Below are 21,806 nucleotides of genomic sequence, written 5' to 3'. Positions count from 1 at the left end.
GCTCAGAATCTACTTTCTTCTCTTTTTAAAGTATTTATTTATTTATTTGTGTGCCAGTGCTCATATGCCATGGCCTGTGTGTGAAGGTGGAAGACAGCCTGAGGTGTCTGTCCTCATCTTCTACCTTGTTGGAGACCGGGTCTCTTAGTGTCTTTCAATGTATATACCCGGCTAGCTGTCTCTCAAGCTTCTGGGCATTCTCTCCTCTCTACTTCCCATCTTGAGGTAGGAGATGCCTTGTCTGGGGACCCAGACTTAGCTCCTCACACTTGTACTTTACCCCCTGAGCCTTCTCCCCTTCTCCCCAGTTCCTTGTTCCTACTAAGGAATCAGCATGCTGAAACAGGGCTTCCCGGTCCACCCCACCATGTTTATGTCACCTGCAGGATGCAGGGGGAACACTATCAGCTTTCAGAGTTCTGCCTAGCCTGAGCCAAGTTCCCCATCTCCTTTGTTCTACTCCCAAACCTGCTCCCCTTCTCTTGGGTTCACTCTGAAACTTTGTTTTTCCATAAACACTAACTAACAACCCTCCCACCCTGTTAAACATGACACAATGTTCTGTGTTACTTAGAATCCGGGAATACATGGTGAAAAGAATATTTGGGATTATTATAGACAAGATTTGTATCAAAATAACAGTTGAGGAACATACAGCAATACTAAAAAGTGTTCCTGTGAGTGAAATAGCACACACTTGTAAGCCCAGCACTCAGAGGGCAGAGGTAGGAGGAGTGTGAGGAGCGGAGAGCAGAGAGCAGACACACAACACGGAGCGCAGAATCGACGGCCTGAGCAGTTGCGAGACCTTGCTTAAAGAAAAAAGGAAAGATTAAAAGTCTTCTTGGAAATGTCACACTTAGATCCAGAGTACACGGAGCCACTTCTTGATTGACACCTCTGGTTGCCAGGGTCTTCTCAGGTGCCCCCATCCTTTACGGAGTTTCAGGAGCACTGGGAATGGTAAAAGTGGACTCGGAACAAGCATAAATATTTGAAAGCAATAGTGACTTCCAAAAACTATCATTAGGAATGGAGAGATGGCTAAGGGGTGTAAGCCTGACAATCTGAATTTGATCTCAGTGACTGCAGTAGGATGAAAGAACTGGTCTCTAAAAGCTGTCCTGTGCTATAGTGTGCATGTGCCTACACACACACACCACATCACACACACAACAACAACAATAATAATGTAGTACAAAAGGTCTCTAAAGATGATAAACAGGGAGAGGAAGGGATAGAAAGACAGAAGAAAGAAGATGGGGAGAAAAGGGAAGGGAACGAAAGGAAGGAACGAAGAGAAGAGAGATACAGAATACGAAACCAACATCAGGAATGAAGGCTGGATGCCTTCTCTACTGAATTGTGCATACTGAGGGCCTAATAGGAATGGGACAACTATGTCAGCAGACTTGATAACTTAGACCAAATTGACGATTTCCTGGAAGGCACAACAATCCAAGTTCCCTGAATGAAGAGTAGGTGACCTATATAGGCTGTATCTATTGAATGAAACTCATCACTAAAGACCTCCCCATAGAGAAAACTTTAAGGCCAGATGGCTCCAAACACTTTAGGGAGAGGTAGCACCAGCTTCCACAATCTGTTCCAGCAAACAAAAGGGACACTTTCCAATTCGTTTTATGAGTCCAATGTTATCTTGAAGCTAAAACCAGACAGAGACCATCAGAGAAAGCAACCAAACAAAACACCTCACAGACACAAAGCTCTACAGGAAACTTCAAATAGGATTCAAGATGCCTCAGAAAGATAACATATCACACTCTGAAGGTATTTCACAAGCATTATACAATGGGCTTAATACTTAAAATGACAATTCTGCATATCGTCAAACTAGAAAAAAAATTATATGAACAGCTTGACAGAAGTAGGAAAGGTGCCCAACAAAAACCTGAAAACATTGGGAAGAGAAAACATCTCAGTGTAGTGATGGGGCATCCAAAAACCCACAGCCAGCATCTGTGCATGGTGGGAACCACCAGCATCCATGCATGGTTGGGAACATTGCCCTCTAAGAACTGGAGATATGGAAATACTGCTTTCACCACAGTTATTTAATGCTGTCAGAGAGTGCTCAGTCAGTGCCACACAACAAGAAAGAAAAAAACCATACCAATGGGACAAAGTAAAATAAACCGTCTTCATCTCTATGTTACAATCTTGAAGGGGCTACACAGAAGATATAAGAATAGTAGTTTAGAAAAACTACATAGTATCAGATCAGTGTACAAATATCCACTGTATTTGTTATGCTGACAAAGATCAATTTAGAAACAAAAATAATTTAAAGTCACATTTATTTATTAGGGGGGCATGCACATGCCACTACACATATGTGGGGTTCAGAGCACAACTTGTAGGAGTTACTTCTCTCCTTCCACTGTGTGGGTCCCGGGGATCAAACTCTAGCAGTCAGACTTGGCAACAAGTGCCTTTGTTGCCTGCCATCTTGCCAGCCAAGACTGCATATTTTCTGCATTCACTGTTGGCACATTTATATTTATACTATATAAAATGCTGAACTCATCTGTTTTGCCTCAGAATCATGGCATTTTCTCATTGATAGCCCTTAAAGTGTAAATCAGTCTTAGCCCAGTGAGCTTTTTAATTTGAGGGTTTGGGTTTCCTTCATGGACTTGTCTTGGTGATAGGAACATCAGAAATGCCTTAGTTTCTTCCCCTGTTGCAGTGATGAAATACCAGAACGTAAGCAACTTAAGGAGAATGTGTCTATTTGGGCTCACAATTCCCAATTACAGTACATCAGAGCATGGAACACGTAGCGACAGGCGCCTGAGGGTGCTGGTCACGTGACAACTACAATCAGACTACGAGAGAGGTGAGTGCGTGTGTGTGTGTGTGTGTGTGTGTGTGTGTGTGTGTGTGTGTGTGTATGTGCATGCTAGTATCCGGCTTGCCTTCTCTACTCCAGGTCCTATTACACTTAAATTAGACCTTCTTACATTGACAAGGTGATGAAGACAAATCCCTCCCAGAATCCCCAGACGCTAGCTGTAATCCAGCCGGTCCCTCACAAGTGTGCCCAGTTGATCCTCACCATCACAAGGACCCACAGTGAAGCACACAGCAAAAATCTTAAGTTTTCAAGCTTTTATGGTAATGACTCAAAAATCAAGAGAAAACAATTGGTTAAGAGACCAGCTTTTACATTAAATTATTTTCCCTTCTATTCTGCCTCAGGGTCATCTTAAAAATGAACATAGGAGACCACTCGTGCTTGGCAGTATGGAAGTGACTGCCTTTAGGAAACTCAGCTTTTGGTATTTTGGTAAAATGTCCTTTCTCTCAAGATTTTACCAGCCCTTCCAACTTTAAAGAAATGCAAGACATTAATGACTTTTTTTTTCCTGAAGGAAAATCCTTGCATGCTGATAATTTTATTCAATTAGCCAATTTGCAATGTCCTATAATTTAGCTAAATGCACCTTAATACTTAAGCGGTGATACTTAAGAGAGAGACACAGTGTTGGTTGAACAGTGAGCCTGAGCCTGCCTTCCATTCTGGGAAGATCACGGGTGGCTTTTGTTCTTTTAAAAAAACATTCACTCACTCATTCGTGGCCTTGTACACACTAGGCAAGAACTCTACCACTGAGATCCATCATGAGCCTCTGGTCTCCAGGCTGTCTGCTGCTGCCCAGAGAGGCCTTCTTACAATGGAGCATCCATCCCACCATGAGGCCCCTGTATCGCCAACTCGTGAGCTCTAACACCTGTGAGAAGCGCTCACTGTAGAGGTGGTGGGAGACGCCACCACATGTTGCCGTTACCATCCCATCTGCTCCATGATATTTTGGGGGCTCCGGCCATTTCCTGTCTTGCTTTCTTCTGTTTCAGTCAAGCAATTTTGGTCTCCCCAGGTCTGGGTTTGTGTGTATGTGTACGGTGTGTACGTGCACATGTGTTGAGTCAGTCTCACAAGTTGCCCCTTTGCCTCTGTTCCCAGGTCATCCGGGCAAACCTGACCTTCCACAGTGTGAGAAATAATTGAGGGTGGTTGTCTATGGGCTGAAGTTGTGGTTAAGTGAATAGAGCCCATGCCAAGAAGGCACAAGGCCTGGAGTACCATCCTCGGCAGGATGATTAGAAGACTAAGGTCATCCTTAGTTACATAAGAATTTGAGGCCAGCCTGTTATACATGAGAGCTCATCTCCAAAATAAAGAACAGACATTTATGCCTGGCCTTGTGTATTGTCAGAGGACCATTCTGTTCCTACCCACATTTTTTTTCAACCCCTCAGTGTTCTGTGGGTCAGCCAGTGACAGGGAAGAGGCCCTGGACTGCCCAGCGGCCTGCAACCTCGTGATCTGGGAAGGCCGGAAACTGAATGATTATGACCGAGTCTGCCTCACTCTCCCACTGCACAGTGCATGTTCTCACAGCCACACAGCAAACCGAGGACGTCCAGAACAGCCTCACCTCGCAGGTGCTGGTTCAACCCACCCACCGCCTTAGGTCATCAGGAAGAGAAAAGCATTTTATCTTTTGAGGTTGTCTGTCCTGTGAATTTTGAGATGTTTCTCAGACCCCCCAACACACACCCTCCACCCATGAGATGCCACAACCCCTCACCGACATTATGACAACCAAAATCAGAGTTTGTTCTGTGTACCCCAGAACCTCAGAAGGTTGCTTTAGGCAAACACCCATGCCTTAGCAATGGATTCATTTTCTGATAAGAGGGGCAAAAAGAGGAGCTGGAGAGATGGCTCAGAGGTTAGGAATGCGTCCTGCTTTATCAGGAAGACCTGAGTTTGCTTCACAGACCCAGTTCCTGCAGCTCACAAATGCCTGTAATCTCAGCTTCAAGCGACCCGGTGGCTTCTTCTGGTGTTAGAAGACACCTGCACACAGTCCTGTGTGGGTACACTCACAACACACACACACACACACACACACACACACAGCATAATTAAAATTAATCTTTAAAACTCTTTTTAAAACACACATGTATTCACTTGAGAATCGGGGAAGAATACAAATACGTAAAGGTGGGCAGGGAATTTCCACACGTTTCCAGTCATGTTTTGTTTGAAGTTGTCTGCCCTGCTTTTTCAAAGTATGATATCAAATAACCACCCTCACGTGTCACAGTTTTGTGTTGCATGGCCCTTGGCCACTGTCACCCCTCCTGAGTCCGTTTGTTTAGTGTCTATGGAAGATAGTCTGGGCTATCTTGTGTTTGGCCACTAAGCAGGGCCCTTTCTTGGGATATGATAGGAATCCTGACGTGTGTTTCTGGGCTTCTATAGCCACAAGGAGAACACGGGTCTACTCATGCCAGACAGGACATCAATGACAGACCTCGTGACGACCCCACTAAAGGCTGCTTTGAGAATCCGGGAGGTTACTGGGGTTACTTGAAGAAGTGTGGGTGAGAGGTTATGCCCAGGGCCTGGGTGACACCCTCCCTCCAGTTACCTCATTGAAAAGTCATGCCCCAGCATGGATGACATCATCACTGTGACTGCATAGATGGAATTCTCTCAGGTAACCTCTGGCCTCTGTGTCCTCAACTGGGGCAGAATCACACACAGCTCCAGAGGGCAAGCGGCTGTGCCCCACCTCAGACGTTAGTCCTCAGAGCAGCTGCCCGCTCTGTTTTATTTGAGGCAGGTCTCTCACTGGGACCTGGGACTGGCTTATTTGATTGGCTTGCCAGCAGGTCCTATAGATCCTCCCTATCTTTCCAGCACTGGGTTAGAGGCACAAGCCAGCTTGTCCAGCTTTTGACATGGATTCTGGGGATGAAACCAACGGAACCATTTCTCCAGCCCTAGGAACTCACTGTTCTCCTTCCTGTATAACTTAGCCACTTTCCAGTCGCTATGACGAAACACCATGGCCAGAGCAGCTGACAGAAGAAAGCATTTCGTTGGGCTCACAGTTTCAGAGGGTTCGAGTCCACCTTGGTAGCTCAAAGGCATGGCAGCAGGGACAGCTGAGAGCACCCGTGTTGATCTACAAGCAGAGCGAACACACTGCCTCCTTATCCCTCCCAGCTTCACCAACTGGCACTGAATACTAAACTCAAGCCCCTGGCGGCCATTCTCATCCACGCCACCACGCTGTAGGAATGTTGTTATAGTTGCATTTTACCCTTTTGGCTCTTTACTCTCTGGGGGGGGGGGGGAGGGGACACGACTGACACCCAGTTCCTAAATGAAATCCTAAATAAATACATAAATACTTTCTTATGAATTCCCAGCCTCAGCTTGGCTTATTTCTAGCCAGCTTTTCTTAAATTATCCCATTTACCTTTTGCATTTTTACCCTTATCTTTCTCTTTTCTATACACCTTTTCTTACTTCTTACTCCGTGGCTGGCTGTGCAGCTGGGTGGCTGGCCCCTGATGTCCTCCTCTTCTCCTTTTCTCGCTCCTTGATCCTCTTCCCAGATTTCCCCTCCTATTTATTCTCTCTGCCTGCCAGCTCCGCCTATCCTTTCTCCTATTTAATTACTGACTGTTCAGTCCTTTATTAGACCAATCAGGTGTTTTAGACAGGCAAAGTAACACAGCTTCACAGAGTTAAACAAATGCAACATAAAAGAATGAAAGACACCTTTGCACCATTAAATGGATGTTCCCCAGTATGAACAAATGTAACACATCTTCAATTAATATTCCACAACAGAATGTGACTACTCTGGATACCTCACAGAATGAGTCAGAGCCACTGCCTGTTTGTGACTGGCTTAGTTCACCTTCCATAGTGGCCTTGAGTGTCATGCGTGGTGTCTCGGGTGTCACACCTCCCTTCCTCGCTAAGGCAGGTGTAGTTTCACTGCTTCTGTCTGCGGTGCTTTGCCCCTGGTAACTGGGTTGTTTTCCTCTTTTTGGCTGGGGTGAATGAGGCTGCTGGGAACATGGGGGTGCAAACACCTGGGTAAAACATGCTTCGGGTGCTTTGGGATCCTGCACTATTCCACGTCTGATTTTTTTAAGAAGCCATCAGGCTTTTCCCAAAGCAGCTGCACATTTCACGCTCCCTCAGGTCACAGGCAAGGTTTTTGTTCTCCAAGGTGCTGGTGTCAAGGCCGGTCACCTGATGGTGTGAGGCATGCTCTCACGGTGTCCTCTACAGGGATGCTCTTTACATTCATAGCGCATGGCTTTATCCTCCCAAAGTCCCTTGGCACACGAGTTGGCATTTGATGTTCTCTGGGTCGTGAGGCTTTGCCCATCTCTCTAAGCCATTTATTTAGTCGTAGGCTGAACTCCTGCACTTTGCACGCACACTTCCCCTTCAATGGCTTCTGCCTATTTTGTGTGATTTCTTATTGTTCGTGGAACACTCTACAACTGTCTAAGAACAGAGTCAAATATTCTTGACTTTTCTTGGCCCAATGGGCATGATGGCCTGGGACTGATAGCTAGGGGGACACATCAGCAGCATTTGCTTCTGATATACGTACATCTGGTGTCCCTGTTGTCACCAGCAGTTTAGGAACAGCTTGTTCTCCTCAGCCTTGCAGCACCACCATTACTTATGTCAATTCTTTTTAATTCTTTTAAGGTTTTATTATATTTTGCTTATTTATTTAATGTGTGTGTATATACATGCATGTTTATGTGCATACATGTAAAGACCAGAGGTAAGTGTTTTCCCCTTATCTCTCTCCACATTATTATTAGTTTGAAACAAGATCTCACAATGTAGCCCTGGATAACTTGGCTGGCCTAGAACTCACAAAGATCCACCTGCCCCTACTTCCTGAGTTTTGGGATTTAAGGCATGTGCTGCCATACCCAGCCTTCCACCTTATTTTGTGTCTTCCTTTTTCAGTCTCCCCAACACTGGGATGGCAGGCACATGCTACCACCAGGGATCCTCCTGTTTCTGTCTCCGCAACACTGGGATGACAGGCACATGCCACCAGATCCAGCTTATATATGGGTTCTGGCCATCGATTTCAGGGCCTCATGGTTCTGCCAAAAGCATCTTATCAACTGAGCTATTCCCAGGCCCACACTGGGATTTTTAATTATCTGTAATCAGCCAATCAGAGATTGAAATCCCCTACTGTCTCTAAAGGAGACCTTCTCATCTACCAGACTCCATGCATATCTGGCTGTGTTTCTGTGCATTTTATTTCCATCCACCCTGGCATCTGTCTCCCATACAAAGTGACGTCCAGTTCTGGCACTGTGCAGCCATGTGTATTGTCTGGAAGAATGTACTCCCCCTTGCTTTTCTTTCTTGCTATTTTTCAAAATGTCTTCGTGTTGTTCGAAAAATTCTAAGGTACTCTGGATGGCTGTGGATGGCTGGGTGTAGGCTTTCTAGTGCAAGAGCTGACTCTTTGGTCTTGACCAATGGACTGGACCTCCTTGTGCCTTTGGGGAAAGTGGAATAGACTGCAATAGACAGAGATGCACCTGGAGGTGGGGTAATGTTCTGCACCTGGTACCATGAGAGATGTGAAAAGAGATGCTGTCTGTTGGTCCTTAGGAGGATGCTCAGGGTTTGTGTGTGTGTGTGGTTTGGTGTGAGATAGCTAGATAGATAGATAGCTAGCTAGCTAGATAGCTAGATAGATAGATAGATAGCTAGATAGATAGATAGATAGATAGATAGATAGATAGATAGATAGTAGCTTCAACTCTCCTTTCACTTCCCCACAGGGTCGCAAACTGTCCTCCAACTCACCATGCAGCAGGAATGACTTAGAACTCTTGATCTGGAGAGATGGCTCAGAGGTTAAGAGCATTGACTGCTCTTTCAGAGGACCCGGGTTCAATTCCCAGCACCCACATGGCAGCTCACAACTGTCTGAAAATCCAGTTTCAGGGCATCTGACACCTTCACACCAATGCACATAAAATAAAGATAAATAAATCATAAAAAATTAAAAAAAACACTCTCGATCCTCCGGCCTCATCCTCTCAGTGCTGGATGGCAGACACGTATGGCCACACTCAGTTTACAAGGTGCTGCAGACGGGACCTAGGGCTTTGTGAATCCTTAGCAAGTGCTCTACCAGCTCAGCTGCCTTCCTTACACTTGAGAAAGGCTTTTAAAGGCACGGCCTGGGTGTTCAGCATTGCCTCAAGAGCTGGGGAGAGTGGGGAAGCTCGCTGAGTGCATTCTCAGCACGCTGCTGACCCCAGTCAGTTGCACACTGTGGTGCCTGGACAAGATCCCAAATGGACACTGGGTGCTGGCCCAGGCTGCCCCTCCCTTTTGCTGTGGGCCTGGGGTAGGATGGACTGTTTGCTTCTTCACCCCAGGAGAGGCTAGTCATGCGATAATCTCCTTGGCCACCATGTGGATGGGTGAACCAGGGGGGTCACTTCCTCCAGGGTCTGATCTTTACCCATACTTCTTAAGAATCCTCAGGACCGAGAAAAGCTGAGTTCTGGAGGATGGGTTTACATTTAGCTTGACTCTATCAGTATCGCGTGGTTATAGAAAGAGTGAAGAACCTTCCTTGTGTTTCAGTCCTTTTGAGTTTATTTTTCCTGATTGAAATGCTTTGTGTCCTGGGTATTCTAGGTCTGAGGCTCAGGGACGTGATGCATAAATGCAGGCATTCTCCGAGTCCCTGCTCCCAGCTTTCCTCCACCCTGCAGTACTGGGTAGAGGTCAGCCAGGATGTGGCGTCAGGGCAGTATCTCACTATGGGGATGCCCATTTCTCCCCCTCACTCGGCTTTACAGGTCACCCTCCTAGTGAGCTTCCTGGAAAGTTCATTTGACATTTTCTAGAATTCCATTTAAACTTCCTTTAAGGTTTCCCTCTGCCCCTTTCTTCTCTAACTCAGCAAGTGGCACTTCCGTTATATGTTCACATAGGGAGGCACAAATATGGACAGAGAGGTCAGAGGTGAGGAGGGGGGCACACACAGAACTTTGCCACACCCCTCACTGGAGGCGCATCCTGGTATGATAGGCAGGTATTGTAGTGAAAGGGCTCTAGAACTTTCCACATTGTTAATAGTGTTGCCCAAATAAATGCCACCAGGCTTAGATGCTTGGGAGACTGGTGGATGCCGTGTGTGAATCGTGAATAAATCAGCACTTTATCTCTTGTCTTGCAGATGCTGGCTGCCTCCGGAGGGCCTTGCTGGGTGCACACCTGGAATCTGTGGACTCCAGGTGCCCTCAGAATTGTCTCGGTGCTTTTCATCCCACAACTTGATTGTGACATCGTCCCTGCATCTCCTTGATTTCCACCTTCTCTGGTCCCCTCCCTCACTTATCATTTCTGACGTTGCTGGATGGCATAACTCTCGGCTGACTGTACCATGCCTCATTTAATTATATTAAAGATTTTGTTGTTGTTGTTGTTATTGAATGTGATGGCTAACCTTGGTTGTCAACTTGACATATCTGCAGAAAGGGAACACAGTTAGAGAATTGCCTCCAGCAGACTGTCCCATGGGCGTCACTGTGGGGGTATCTTCTTGACTGCTAATTGATGCAAGAGGGCGCATCGCAATGTGGGCAGTGGCGTCCCTAGGAAAGTGGGCTTCGGGTACATAAAAGACACAATTGAATGGGGGCCTGGGAGCAAGCCAGTCAGCAGCATTCCTCCATGGTTTCTGCCTCAGTTTCCCACCTTGAGTTCCTTTCTTGGCTTCCATGATGACTTAGAACCTGTTAGCTAAAATAAACCCTTTCCTCCCCAAGTTGCCTTGGTCATGGTATTTATTGAAGGTGTGATTTTTGTTTTGTTTTCAAGATTGATCTTATTTTTAATTAGTGTGGGGGGTATGTACACATGAGCAGATGTGCTGTGGAGGTCAGAGGCATTGAGTTCCCCGAAGCTGGAATTACAGGTGGTTGTGAGTCACCTTGACACAGGTCCTTGAAACCAGACTCAGGTCCTCTATGAGAACACTACTTTCACATGTCTGCCAAGTTATTTCTCCAGCCTGAGGAAACTGAGTTCTAATTCTGGTTCTGTCCTTGACTCTCTGAGGGCTTGTGCAGCTGAGATAAGGATGTCTGGAGCCACTGGTGTACCGACGTGTGTCCCTGTTCCTGGAAAAATGTGTTTACAGTGGGTCAGGAGCTTCAGGGTCACCCCAAAACCTCTCAACAGCATCTCCACTGCTGTCTTATATAACTGCTGTTTATATATAACTAATATATAATCTCCCTGCCCCCAGGCTCCTGCTTTTGAACACTTGGTGGTAACCAGTTGGTTCTGTTGTCCTAGAGGGATGGAACCTGGTGAGAGGAAGTAGGTCACTCTGGGCTCCCTTGAAGTTTTATAACCAGTCTCCACTTCCTATCTACTCTGTTTCCTGACTGTGAATACACTGTGGCCCACCAGCCTCAGACCATGGCCACTATGCCTTCCCTACATTGATGGACTGTATCCTCTCTTCAACCTATGAGTCAGAATACGTCCTCTCCTTAAGTTGTGTCTTCTCAAGTGTTAGGTTGCAGATTTGAGTCACATAACTAATATAGGGAAATAATAATAAATTATCAATGCAGTCACTTTCAGTAACTTATGCCTGCACATGGATCTACCACTATCTTCCTATGATTTTTTTGAGATTATATCTTTTGGGATAATATTTTGTAATCCAACATATTATAATTGTTATGAGTATATGTGATGTCTGGAGCCAGAATCAGATGCCAGAACTTTACAGTTTATAATTCATCCCCCCTTCCATATATGCGATGGTTGGTTTAATTGCCAACTTGACACAATCTAGATCACCTGGGAAGACGTTCTCAGTGTGGGATTGTCTAGATAAATTGGTTTGTGGGCGTGTCTCTAAAGGGTTATCTTGATTATATTAATTGATTATGTTAATTGGCATGAGAAGACCCAGCCCACTGTGGGTGGTACCATTCCCTGGGCTTGGGTCCTCCACTCTGTAAGAGTGGGAAGCGTGAGCTGAAGAGTAAACACACATGCTTTCATTTCTCTGTCTTCATTGTGGATGTGATGGGATGAGCCATCTTACATTCCTGCTTTTCTTAACTTCCCTGTTATGATGGAGTGTAGCCTGGAGTTGTGGGCTAAAATTAACCTTTTCTCCCCTAAGTTGCTTTTGTAAGGGAATTTAGCACATCAACAGAAATAAAGCTAGGGCTAGGTATATTTTGTGCTGTGTGGTCTGGCTCTGCCCTCATCTCTGACCTCTGTCTATTTTTGTGTGTTTCTATATGGAAGCAAAAAAAAAAAAAAAAAAAAAAAAAAAAAAAGGAAACCCACTGGTAGAATTGCTGTGGACTAAGGGCAGAAAGGGGGAGACAGTGGGGGTGCCTCAATTACCCTGGCTCCTGGAGATCTCCAACATCATCTAGCTGCCACATTGCATAGAAGAGTGAACACAGAGGAGAAGATTCTGTGTTTAGTCAGGTGCCCGCAAATGGGGTTTCATTGTCTGATAAGGACCGGCATTGAGAGCCGTAGGACATTGTCAGCACCCTGGACAGAGCCTCCCCGGACAGCTCCCTTCTTTCCAGGCTGCCTTCAACCCACAGTACCAAGGAACTTCATGTTTCACACACACCATGTCCACCACCCAGGGTCCACGCTTTCATCCTGGACCCCAGTGATCCCACCCTCTGCCTCTGAGCCTTAACAGCCTCCTCTTGCCTCTGGAATCCTTCTGTATCCTCCATCCCCATCCGGTCTCCACAAAGCTCTTCCTTATTTTATGACCTTATGCTGAAAATATTCTTAGGAAATTTTTGGTAGGATATTGGTTGCACACCTATCAGTGAGTACCATTGTCTGTCCCATGACTGTCAAGTATCTCCTGTCTTCTGCTCCGTCAGGACAGCCTTACCTTTCTCCTCCTTTTGATGGGATATCCACAAACCCGTTTATGGCCTCTCTTCTTTCTCATCCTGGAGTTTTTATGTAGATGCATTCATGACTCTCTGAGTTTAGGTTCCTGCTGTGACCACTCATGTCATTCACAGCTATGACACCCACCTCCCTGCCCTACTTGTGGAATGAGCTGACCTGGCACATGCACAACCAAAGAGATCAGGTCGAGAAGCTTCCCATGTTGTCAGGACCCATTTGTCATTCCTTGCCTGAAATCCCTCTGTCTGTAGTCTTAGCTTTGTCCACTGAGCTTACGATGGTTTTCTTTCTGACTTATTTTGAGATGATTGTCTCTTGACTTGCCTACATCTGTTTTGATGTTATTGTTTGCATTAGTATTTCCTTTATGATATACCCCTCTCATATCAACCTTCCATTCAAAGATCATTAAAAGTAATTCTTTCTGAGTTTCCTGAATACTTTTGTTATTTTAAATCACAACAGCTTCTATTCGTGATACACCAAGAATTAATTTACCTTTGAGGCATGCACTAGAAACTAAGTTTCCCCTGAGTGGCTATTTATCATGTTGTGTGTGTGTGTGAACTTAAACTTACTGCTCTATGTGTTTCATTCTTTTGTTGCCCTTTCCCCTACTTAAGTATAATTTGAAGAGGGAATAAATTATCCTACTGTTCTGCTGTTATTTTTTAATGTTTCACTCTGAAAATGTCTGTGTAAGCATGCACACGTGCCTATTAGACATGTGGATACAAATATGCACACCTGCTGTGAGTGTTTGTGCAAAATCTAGTCCTAAAGTTCTGCACTGGCAAGAACAAGCTTCAGTTGTGAGGGATATCTGCCCTATGGGTGACGATGCAGGCCTGGGTGAAGGAGTACAGCGCCATCGTAAACCCAAGGTTAGCATTTTGGCTGGGCTGTCCCTGGTCGCTTTCAGCTGACTGCCGTGTTTGCCAAATGTTCCATTTTCATATTAGTGGAGCACTGAGGTCAGAATTTAGCTTCTCGAAATGGAGTTGTGCTGAGTGGAATGCTAAGAAGCAATCTCTATTATTAAAAAAGTAGCAAAATTGGTACCTGGGTTCCAAAAAGGAATTAAATGAAATTATACCAAGCTAAGTTATTGCTAAATGAACAAATTGAGACAGTACTGCTCACTAAAACATCCAGGAAGGAAATTGAGAATAGCAACGTTTAAAATTAGACCTTGGAGTTAAAGCAACTAATTGCAGACATCTAAATGTTGCTGTTTTTAATGGTGTGTCATTTCTGTTTCAAGCAGAAATAGACACCATCTCTGGTTGAAGTAAGGACTTGTCACATGTGATCACATGAACATTAGAAACAGATCTGTGGCCATTCTATGGCAGCACATTTTGTTTTTCTGAAAAGCATGTTGATTTGAAGATCTCAGAAAATTCTGAGAGCTTACAGGGGTATCCTTGGGGCTCATTTTGAGTGTGTAAGCTCAGGAGGAGTTATATTGTAGGTGTGACTGTGCTCTGGGAACATCACGGGTCTCCCTGAGAGGACTTTCTGTCTGTAATGTATCAGGCTGTTCCCCGTCTTCTGAATCCTGCGCTCCTCCTGCCTCTCCCTGAAGTAGAAACCAGTTGCAAATGGCTCGTAGCTGACTAGGTTAGATTTCTGATAGTGGGAATCCTTTTGGAGTACTGTTTGTAAAACTCTTGACTTCCTATGTTGTTCTATGTTGGTGGGCACAAAAATCTAGGAATCACTGAGGTCGTTAAAAGAATGACCAAGGTAAGGTGTTCTGTACATATCATCTCTTTAGCTTGTTGAGACCATCAAAGACTTAGCTACTTTGTTGGGCTAAGGCCATCTCTTGACTTAACAAATATAATGCGGAAGTTCTAGGTGATTTGACAGCTTCTTCTGGCCTCTGTGGGTGCCTACACACATGTGATACACAGACATACAGTCATATAAACATATGCTCACATAAAATTGAAACTAAATAAATAAAAACAATTAGGCATGGTGGCCCATATTTGTAGTCTCGGTGTTGGGGAGGTGAAGACAGGAGCATGTCTGGGGTTCATTAACCAGTCTGTCTTCAGAATTAGTACGTTTCAGGCCAGTGAGAGACCTTGTCCCAGAAAACAAGGCAGGCAGTGTCTTGAGTAACAACACCCAAAGGCTAACTTCAGACCTCCATATGCATCCACATAATCATGCAAAATTGACTAGGAAAAGTACTGGAGAGATGGCTCAGCGGGTAAGAGCACATCCTTCTCTTGCAGGTTTGGTTCCCACAACTCACACTGGGTAGCTTACAACCACCTCTGACTCCAGATCTTGAGGATCCAATTGCCCTCTTATGGCCGTTGAGGGCACCTGCACTCACATAGACACATATTCCCATCACCTATATATACATAGTTAAAAATAAGACATGCTTTAAACTATTAAAAGGTAAAACAGATGCTGAGACTTCTATAAAAGACAGCATAGGTGCTGGGGAAATGACTCAGCAGATAGAGCGTTTGCTGTGCAGACATGAGGACCTGAGTTCAAATCCTCAGCACTTGTTAAACAAAATTAGGCTTGTCTGCACATGCCTGTAACACCTTTGCTGTAGGGGCAAGTGAGGAGGAAGGAGGATTGCTGGGTCTTACTGGCTGCCAGCCTAGTTGCAGATTCAGTGAGAGACTTTGCATCAAAGGAATTAGGGGAAGAGTCATAGAACAGGACACCTAGCACCATCCTCTGGCCTCTGCATGTACACAGGAGTGTGTGCATTCATATACATGTACACACACACACACACACACACACACACACACACAAATTAACTCATTAGTTCAAAAGGACAGCACATTCATGTTCTGAAAGCAAACGAGGGCTTTGCTTTTAGCAGATTTCAGATGGTACATATTTGATCGTTTTGGTAGAAGCACTGTTAGATGGCTATTATACAATAAATAGGAGGAGCGCTGTCATCCCAAACATCTGCTCTGGCTTCAGTTTTCCAGGTCAGGATGACTCATTCTGTGCAGGCTTCCTGGCGCCTGAACTGTCAAAAACCCATTTTCCTCCCTTCTCTCCACAACGCATTGAATGGCAAACATGAAGCTCGCCTCCGTGGTCGCTGCCCTAATTTGACAAGGACATCTAACACAACGCGATTGCATTGTGATTGTGATTATTTTTCAACAATTAATTTTTTATTAACCGTGAGGAGTAGTCCACTTGGGAAGCTGGCTGGCTGTTTCTAAGAAGCCATTGTCTTCTTGTTCACCCAGCCCGTCTCTTGGCCCTGTTTGTTTATTTTTCCCATGTTTCTGCAATATTTTCTCCTTCCTTATGTGTGAGTTGAGAAGTTTTCCCAGCTCCTTTAGGCATTCCTAACTTGAGGCCAATTTTAGCCCCTTTCCAGTGGTTTTCATTGACAGTGAGTTGTAGTGTTGAGCTGTGGGTGCCTTCAAGGTCATCGGAGTTGCCTTCATCGCTTGCCATACCTGCATCTGAACCTCCATAGCCTCCATGTCTGGATTCTTCTTTACTTCAAATTCTCCAGCCCCTATAGGTTAAAACCCATGCATGGGACTCCTGCCCAACTGGGTGGACCCTATGAGTGTCCCCCATCCCTTGACTCAGGACAATGCCTGGTATGAAGAACTGCTTAACAGACAGGGTCTTGTGCATCTGCCCTGTGCACAGTCTCACCCTCGTGTCATGGAGTTCCTTAACTCCTCTTAAAGTCTCTGGATTTTTAAATACAGCAGTTCCTTGATGTTTAAACCTACTGTAAACAAAATTATTGTGGAAAATCCTGAACTTATAGAACGTGCTAGAACATGCTAGTTGAGCAGCAGAGGACTTTAGTGTCGGTGGTTTCTGCTGCTGATCGCGGTGCTGGCTTGGAGCTGAGGGTTGCTGCAGATGCCCAGCATGCAGAGAAGGCCCTGTGGATGGAATCAGAGGAAATTATGGTAAACAAAGTGAGCCTGACTCAAAACGACAAGCGCCATGTACTATCTTTCTCATATGCAGATGCTGAAAACAGTGGACTTGAGTAGAGAATAGTGATAATAGTGATGACCAGAGGTCAGGGAAGATGTGGGGGGTGTGTGTGGGAGGGTGGGTGTGTAGGATACATGCTGCTGGAATGGATGGATCAAGGAAGGCTGGACTTGATAAGTGCATGTTATGGGATATATGTTGATTACATACAATGATGAATGCATATTTACCAAAAAATAAGATATTTTAGAACTTGAAACTTTAAAAAAATTAGAATCAAAAATTCAAAGTATGATTTATACTGAATATGAATCACCTTCATACTACCATAAAGCCAGAAAACCCTAACCTGAGTGATATACTATTTATTTATTTTTACGTTTTGAGACATAGTCTCTTGTAGCCCAGGCTGGTCTCACACTCACCATTTAGGTGAGGGCAACCTTGAACCTCTGGTCTTCCCGTTCCTAACTCCAGAGCACTAGGATTATTGGTATGTACTACCAAGCCTGGTTGTATGCGGGGCTGGGGCTTTAGAAGAGTTGGCCAAGCACTCCACTGGTGGTGGGTGATAGCCCCAGCCTGCTGGTTGTGTTTAAACTGCAGAAACTAGGAGTCAAACAATGAGCATCATGTTTCCGCCAGTGACCTTCGAACCCGCTTCAGAAGGATCTCCGTGAGCTGTGGTGGCTGGATAGGCTTGACCCTGGTGCTCTGACCATGTTAGGACATTTCTAAAGGCGTAGTGATTGGCATAATGAAAAGCACGTTGGGGGAGAGTGCATATCCGGTGCTGGTACTGAAAATGAAATCTCAGTTAATTGCAAGAGGAAAAGGAAATGTGGCATTGACCATGGTGTCGCCACACTAAGAAAGAGGCAGGATCTGGCAAAAAAGTTTTAAGATAACGTGCCGGTGCTTGGCTTAATTCTGCTTGTTGGAGGAGAGGTACTTGGAGGGCCAATTTCTATGCTAAAATAAGCAGGCAGTTATTTCCTCTGGACCTTTGAGTGCAGACAATCTGAGTTGCATAACTCTGGCTGGCATGTAATAAAATGAATCTCTCCCTGCCCTCAGGGAAGCCATCAGTCGTGTCTGCGAAGCTGTGCCAGGAGCCAAAGGAGCCTTCAGGAAGAGAAAGGTACTGTGGCTCTCGCTGTGTGTCTGCCTCCGCCTTCATGTCCTTTCAGGGCCACACTCCAGGTCTTCACCCACATAATTGTCCCCCGTCTTACATGACCTGGATCTTGTCTTTCTTAAGGGAAAGTGTCTAGCTAAGGCTAAAGCATCCCTGCCCTGACTCTCTCAAGCAAACGCTGTAGATAAACCCTGGAGACAGGGATAACAGTCAGCATCTGACCAGGCATCCCTCTAAGCCCATTACATAACATGAATTCATCTGCCCCTAACGGCTCATGTAGCAGCTACCCCAGTGGTACACGGTAGCTACTGCTTAAGGACTGGATTCTGGGGTTGGGTGGGGGAAGTAGGACCTTGCATTTGTAACGATGCCGGTTACTGTGGTGTAAATACATCCATATGGTCCAAGCTTTCAACACAAGGTCCCTGGAAAGAGCGAGGGAGACACACAGCAGTTCGTCACCGTGTGGCATTTTCTCCAGGTGCAGCAGATGGGACCTGACGGCACAGGTTCACATAGCATGGGACCAGGCAGTAAAACAGCCAGGACTCAAGAAGTATTTTACCCTCTGTAGATGCCATCTATGTAGTTGTGAGTTCGTATAAGTTAACTTTCAGTAATAGCAGTGCTTAGGGGTCAGCTCATACCATTTCTAAAAGCATGACAAATGGCTTTCCTGAGTTGGCTCAGCCATGTCATCGGAAAGCCCGATGCTATAGAAGACAACAATGGAGGCTTTGGACTGAGAAGTCACAATGTGAATAGGAGCTGGGGCCATGGTCAACCTGTTTCAGAGACTGGGTGTTCAACTATGCTTCTGGAACCTTCCATCCTGTATATGGTTGGATTAGGAGGGGAAATATCTGGGGGTTGGGGAGATAGCTCAGTTGGCAAAGTGCTTGTTGCATAAACATGAAGACAGGAAGATACAGAAGCATGGAGTCTGTATCTCCAGCATCCATGTAAAAAGCCTGGCAAGGCAGCACATGCCTGTAACCCCAGTGCTGGAGAAACAGACAGGCCGATCCCAGCGCCTCACTGGCTAGCCAGGGTTGCAGAATTGCTATGTTCCAGGTTCTTTGTGAGACTCTGTCTTCAAATATAAGGAAGAGCATTTTAGGGAAGACTCCTGATGACCTTCCATCTCTACATCTGCACGCACGCACACACACACACACACACACACATACACACACACACACACACACACACATTATAAATAGCTCAGCACTTACAATCATGACTTTTATTTGCCTAGAAGGGATTTGTGGGAAAGCATACCACAGTGGGCCCTGTATCTGCTCCAGGCTGAGCTTTCAGGTTCCAGATGGTTTTGCCTCTAAGTTACTTCTGTCTTCAGAACTGGGGACATTTGTAAACCTATAGGGCAGCTGGGTCTGGGGCAGAGAACTTGGCAGCTCAGGTTAAGTGATGGCCAGTTCCCTGGGGGTCCTGGGAACCAAGTAAAGCTCCCAGATCTTGAATACAGGAGGCCAGGTGTCCCTTGGGAACAGCAAGAAGGACTATTGTCTCTCAGAACAGGAGGTCCTAACAGATCTGTGATCCCCTTACGTTCCTCTTGGTGGGAAGGGATGTAAGTAATGAGAACTTTCTAGGTTGTGCCCAGATGCACTTGACCTGACTCTCACACAGGGGAGATGAGTTCTCTAAAGGGCCCTTTTGAAGTATTAAATAAAAAGAAAAAGGAAAAATGTCATGGCAGGGATCCTAAAGGAAATAGCGTCTATCTGGAAAACAAAGTGTACAGTTTGGGCATACCAAACCAGGGCAACCCCTGGAGGTAAGTTCAGTAGAGATTTAGTCTTTTAAAATAGAGAATTTCCATTAAGTGTTGTATTTGAAGACAGTTCATTGGCTGGGCAGACACCCTAAACTGCAAATCTCTTCTGATTGGTCCCTTAACTAGGCTACTCCCCACTGAGAGGTTGGTGTGTAAGGCAGGCAGGTCTGGATTTGGCTTCTTATCTAAGCCACAGGAACATCCTGTGGTCTGAGCTTCAGCAGAGGGATGTGACCTTCCCTGTTTCCCGGCTCTACTTTAGACACCCTTAGCTGCTGTGTTTTCTCTCCTAGTGGATTAAAGAACTGTGCCTCTGCTCAAGGGCTGTTTGGCAGAGTGAGCAGAGGATGTTGTAACCAAACAGAAAGGGTGAGCAGGAGAGGGGTTCGGTGTGTGCCCAGGGGTCTGACAGTGCCTGGCTGGACACTGAAGCTCTTCCATATCCCTGGAAGGACCTTATTGACAGATGAGGGAGACACTGGCCACAGCAGCCTCTCTCCCACCCTGCCCAGGCTCTAGGCAGTCAGATTCTAATCGGACCATCCATGTGAGCACTTAACAGAGATTCCCTTCGGGAGAGAGCCTCGGGGCCCTCTGAGGTTGCTCCTGAGCCTCAGTGCCACCCAGTTTTCACTCCTCTAAGAGACAGTCTGAACACTGGTGTGCCAAGACAAGGTTTGCATGTCTGCAAAGCTGTGAGGTCTCTGCAAGTTTGCATCTACGACCCAGGAGACACCAGCATGCAGTCAAGGCAGCCAGGAAGACCAGCAATTCTCCCCAGAACTGACATATTAGGCACTTATGATTTCATACCTCATATTACTGAGTGTGTACATTGGCATGGGCTCTTGTCTTCCCAGCTCCCCCATTTTACATTTCTGGAACCTCAGTAGGGTAGGAGCAGTCAGTGAGTGTCTGAGGGGGTATACTGACATCTCTGCCTTGACCCTTTCAGAGTGTGGATCTAAAGCTAAACTATCCCTCCTTGGATTTCACAGCCTCCGAATAAAATGCTGTCCAGCATTCTGGGGAAGAGCAACCTCCAGTTCGCAGGGATGAGCATCTCCCTGACCATCTCCACCGCCAGCCTGAATCTGCGCACTCCGGACTCCAAACAGGTGTGAGGTTGCCCAGGCCTCCCTGGGCCCAAGGGTGGGCATCCCTGGGGCTACCTCCTCTGAGATTACCGAGCCCATGCAGAACCTGCTTGGCTGGACCTTGGACTTTGGCCATGTTGACAGTCCAGCCACAGATGGATGAATGGTTCTCTGGAATTCTGCTCTAAATGCTGTCTGTTTTGTTGGTCTGTTTGTAATATAAAGAAATGGTGATGTCTGTGCAAATGTCTTGGTGTCTGCCCTTGTTTTATAGCCATGTTTTATGGGTCACATTTTAATCTTATCCTGCTTGGAAGGCACAATGTGCTGTGGTTTAATAGGCAGGAGCTTTCTTCCTTATGGTTCCTTATATTGGAGCCTCTCACAGTCCATTCTACCTCAGGGCTGATGAGCTGTGTGTATCTACAGTGTAGACAAGGACAGCGGCGTGACCAAGGCAGCATGGACACCTTTAGAAAAGCAAATTCCAGGCAGGATGACCACATTTCTGTGTGCTGACTATGTTTTGGTCCAGCCTATCTATCATCTATCATGTCTATCTGTCTGTCTGTCCAACTATCATGTCTGTCTGTCTGTCTGTCTGCCTGCCTGCCTGCCTGCCTGTCTGTCTGTCTGTCTATCATCAATCCCTAAGATATAGAGACAAATTAGATTTAATGTAAAATGAGAAATAAGTCAAGGCTTTGTTGAGACATAACTCACTATGGCTCTTCTTATTCTATCCTTTTGTCTACCAGGGACTGAGACTTCCTTGTCCTTTTCTATTATTTTCTAAGGACTAAGCAGTCCTTGAGACTGTGGATCTGGGATGTCTAGTCAGCCTTGCTTTGCCCAGGTTGTCTTAAGTTGAGCCCTAGTTGCTCATAGAGCCTGGCACACTAGGCTCCAGACAGCCGTGCAAACTGAAATCTGTCCTGTGTGCACACGGACTGTTCATTTCTAGGG

The 21,806-nt window shown here is 45.8% G+C and overlaps 1 protein-coding gene across 1 annotated transcript in view; it reads left to right on the top strand.

Annotated features, from left to right (window-relative positions):
* Shc3 (SHC adaptor protein 3) overlaps positions 1-21,806 on the top strand; it is a 133,359-nt gene that overhangs the window by 59,279 nt on the left and 52,274 nt on the right. Inside the window, exons 3-4 of the mRNA XM_048447578.3 lie at positions 17,879-17,942; positions 20,742-20,861. Coding sequence (XP_048303535.2) covers positions 17,879-17,942; positions 20,742-20,861 — 184 coding nt within the window. The remainder of the gene's footprint in view (positions 1-17,878; positions 17,943-20,741; positions 20,862-21,806) is intronic.

The sequence above is a fragment of the Myodes glareolus genome, chromosome 14 (assembly GCF_982192425.1).
Source record: "Myodes glareolus chromosome 14, mMyoGla1.1, whole genome shotgun sequence".
In the NCBI taxonomy this organism is placed as follows: Eukaryota; Metazoa; Chordata; class Mammalia; order Rodentia; family Cricetidae; genus Myodes; species Myodes glareolus.
The sequence above is the reverse complement of the archived record's forward strand: the minus strand, read 5'-3'. Positions and strand labels throughout refer to the sequence as shown.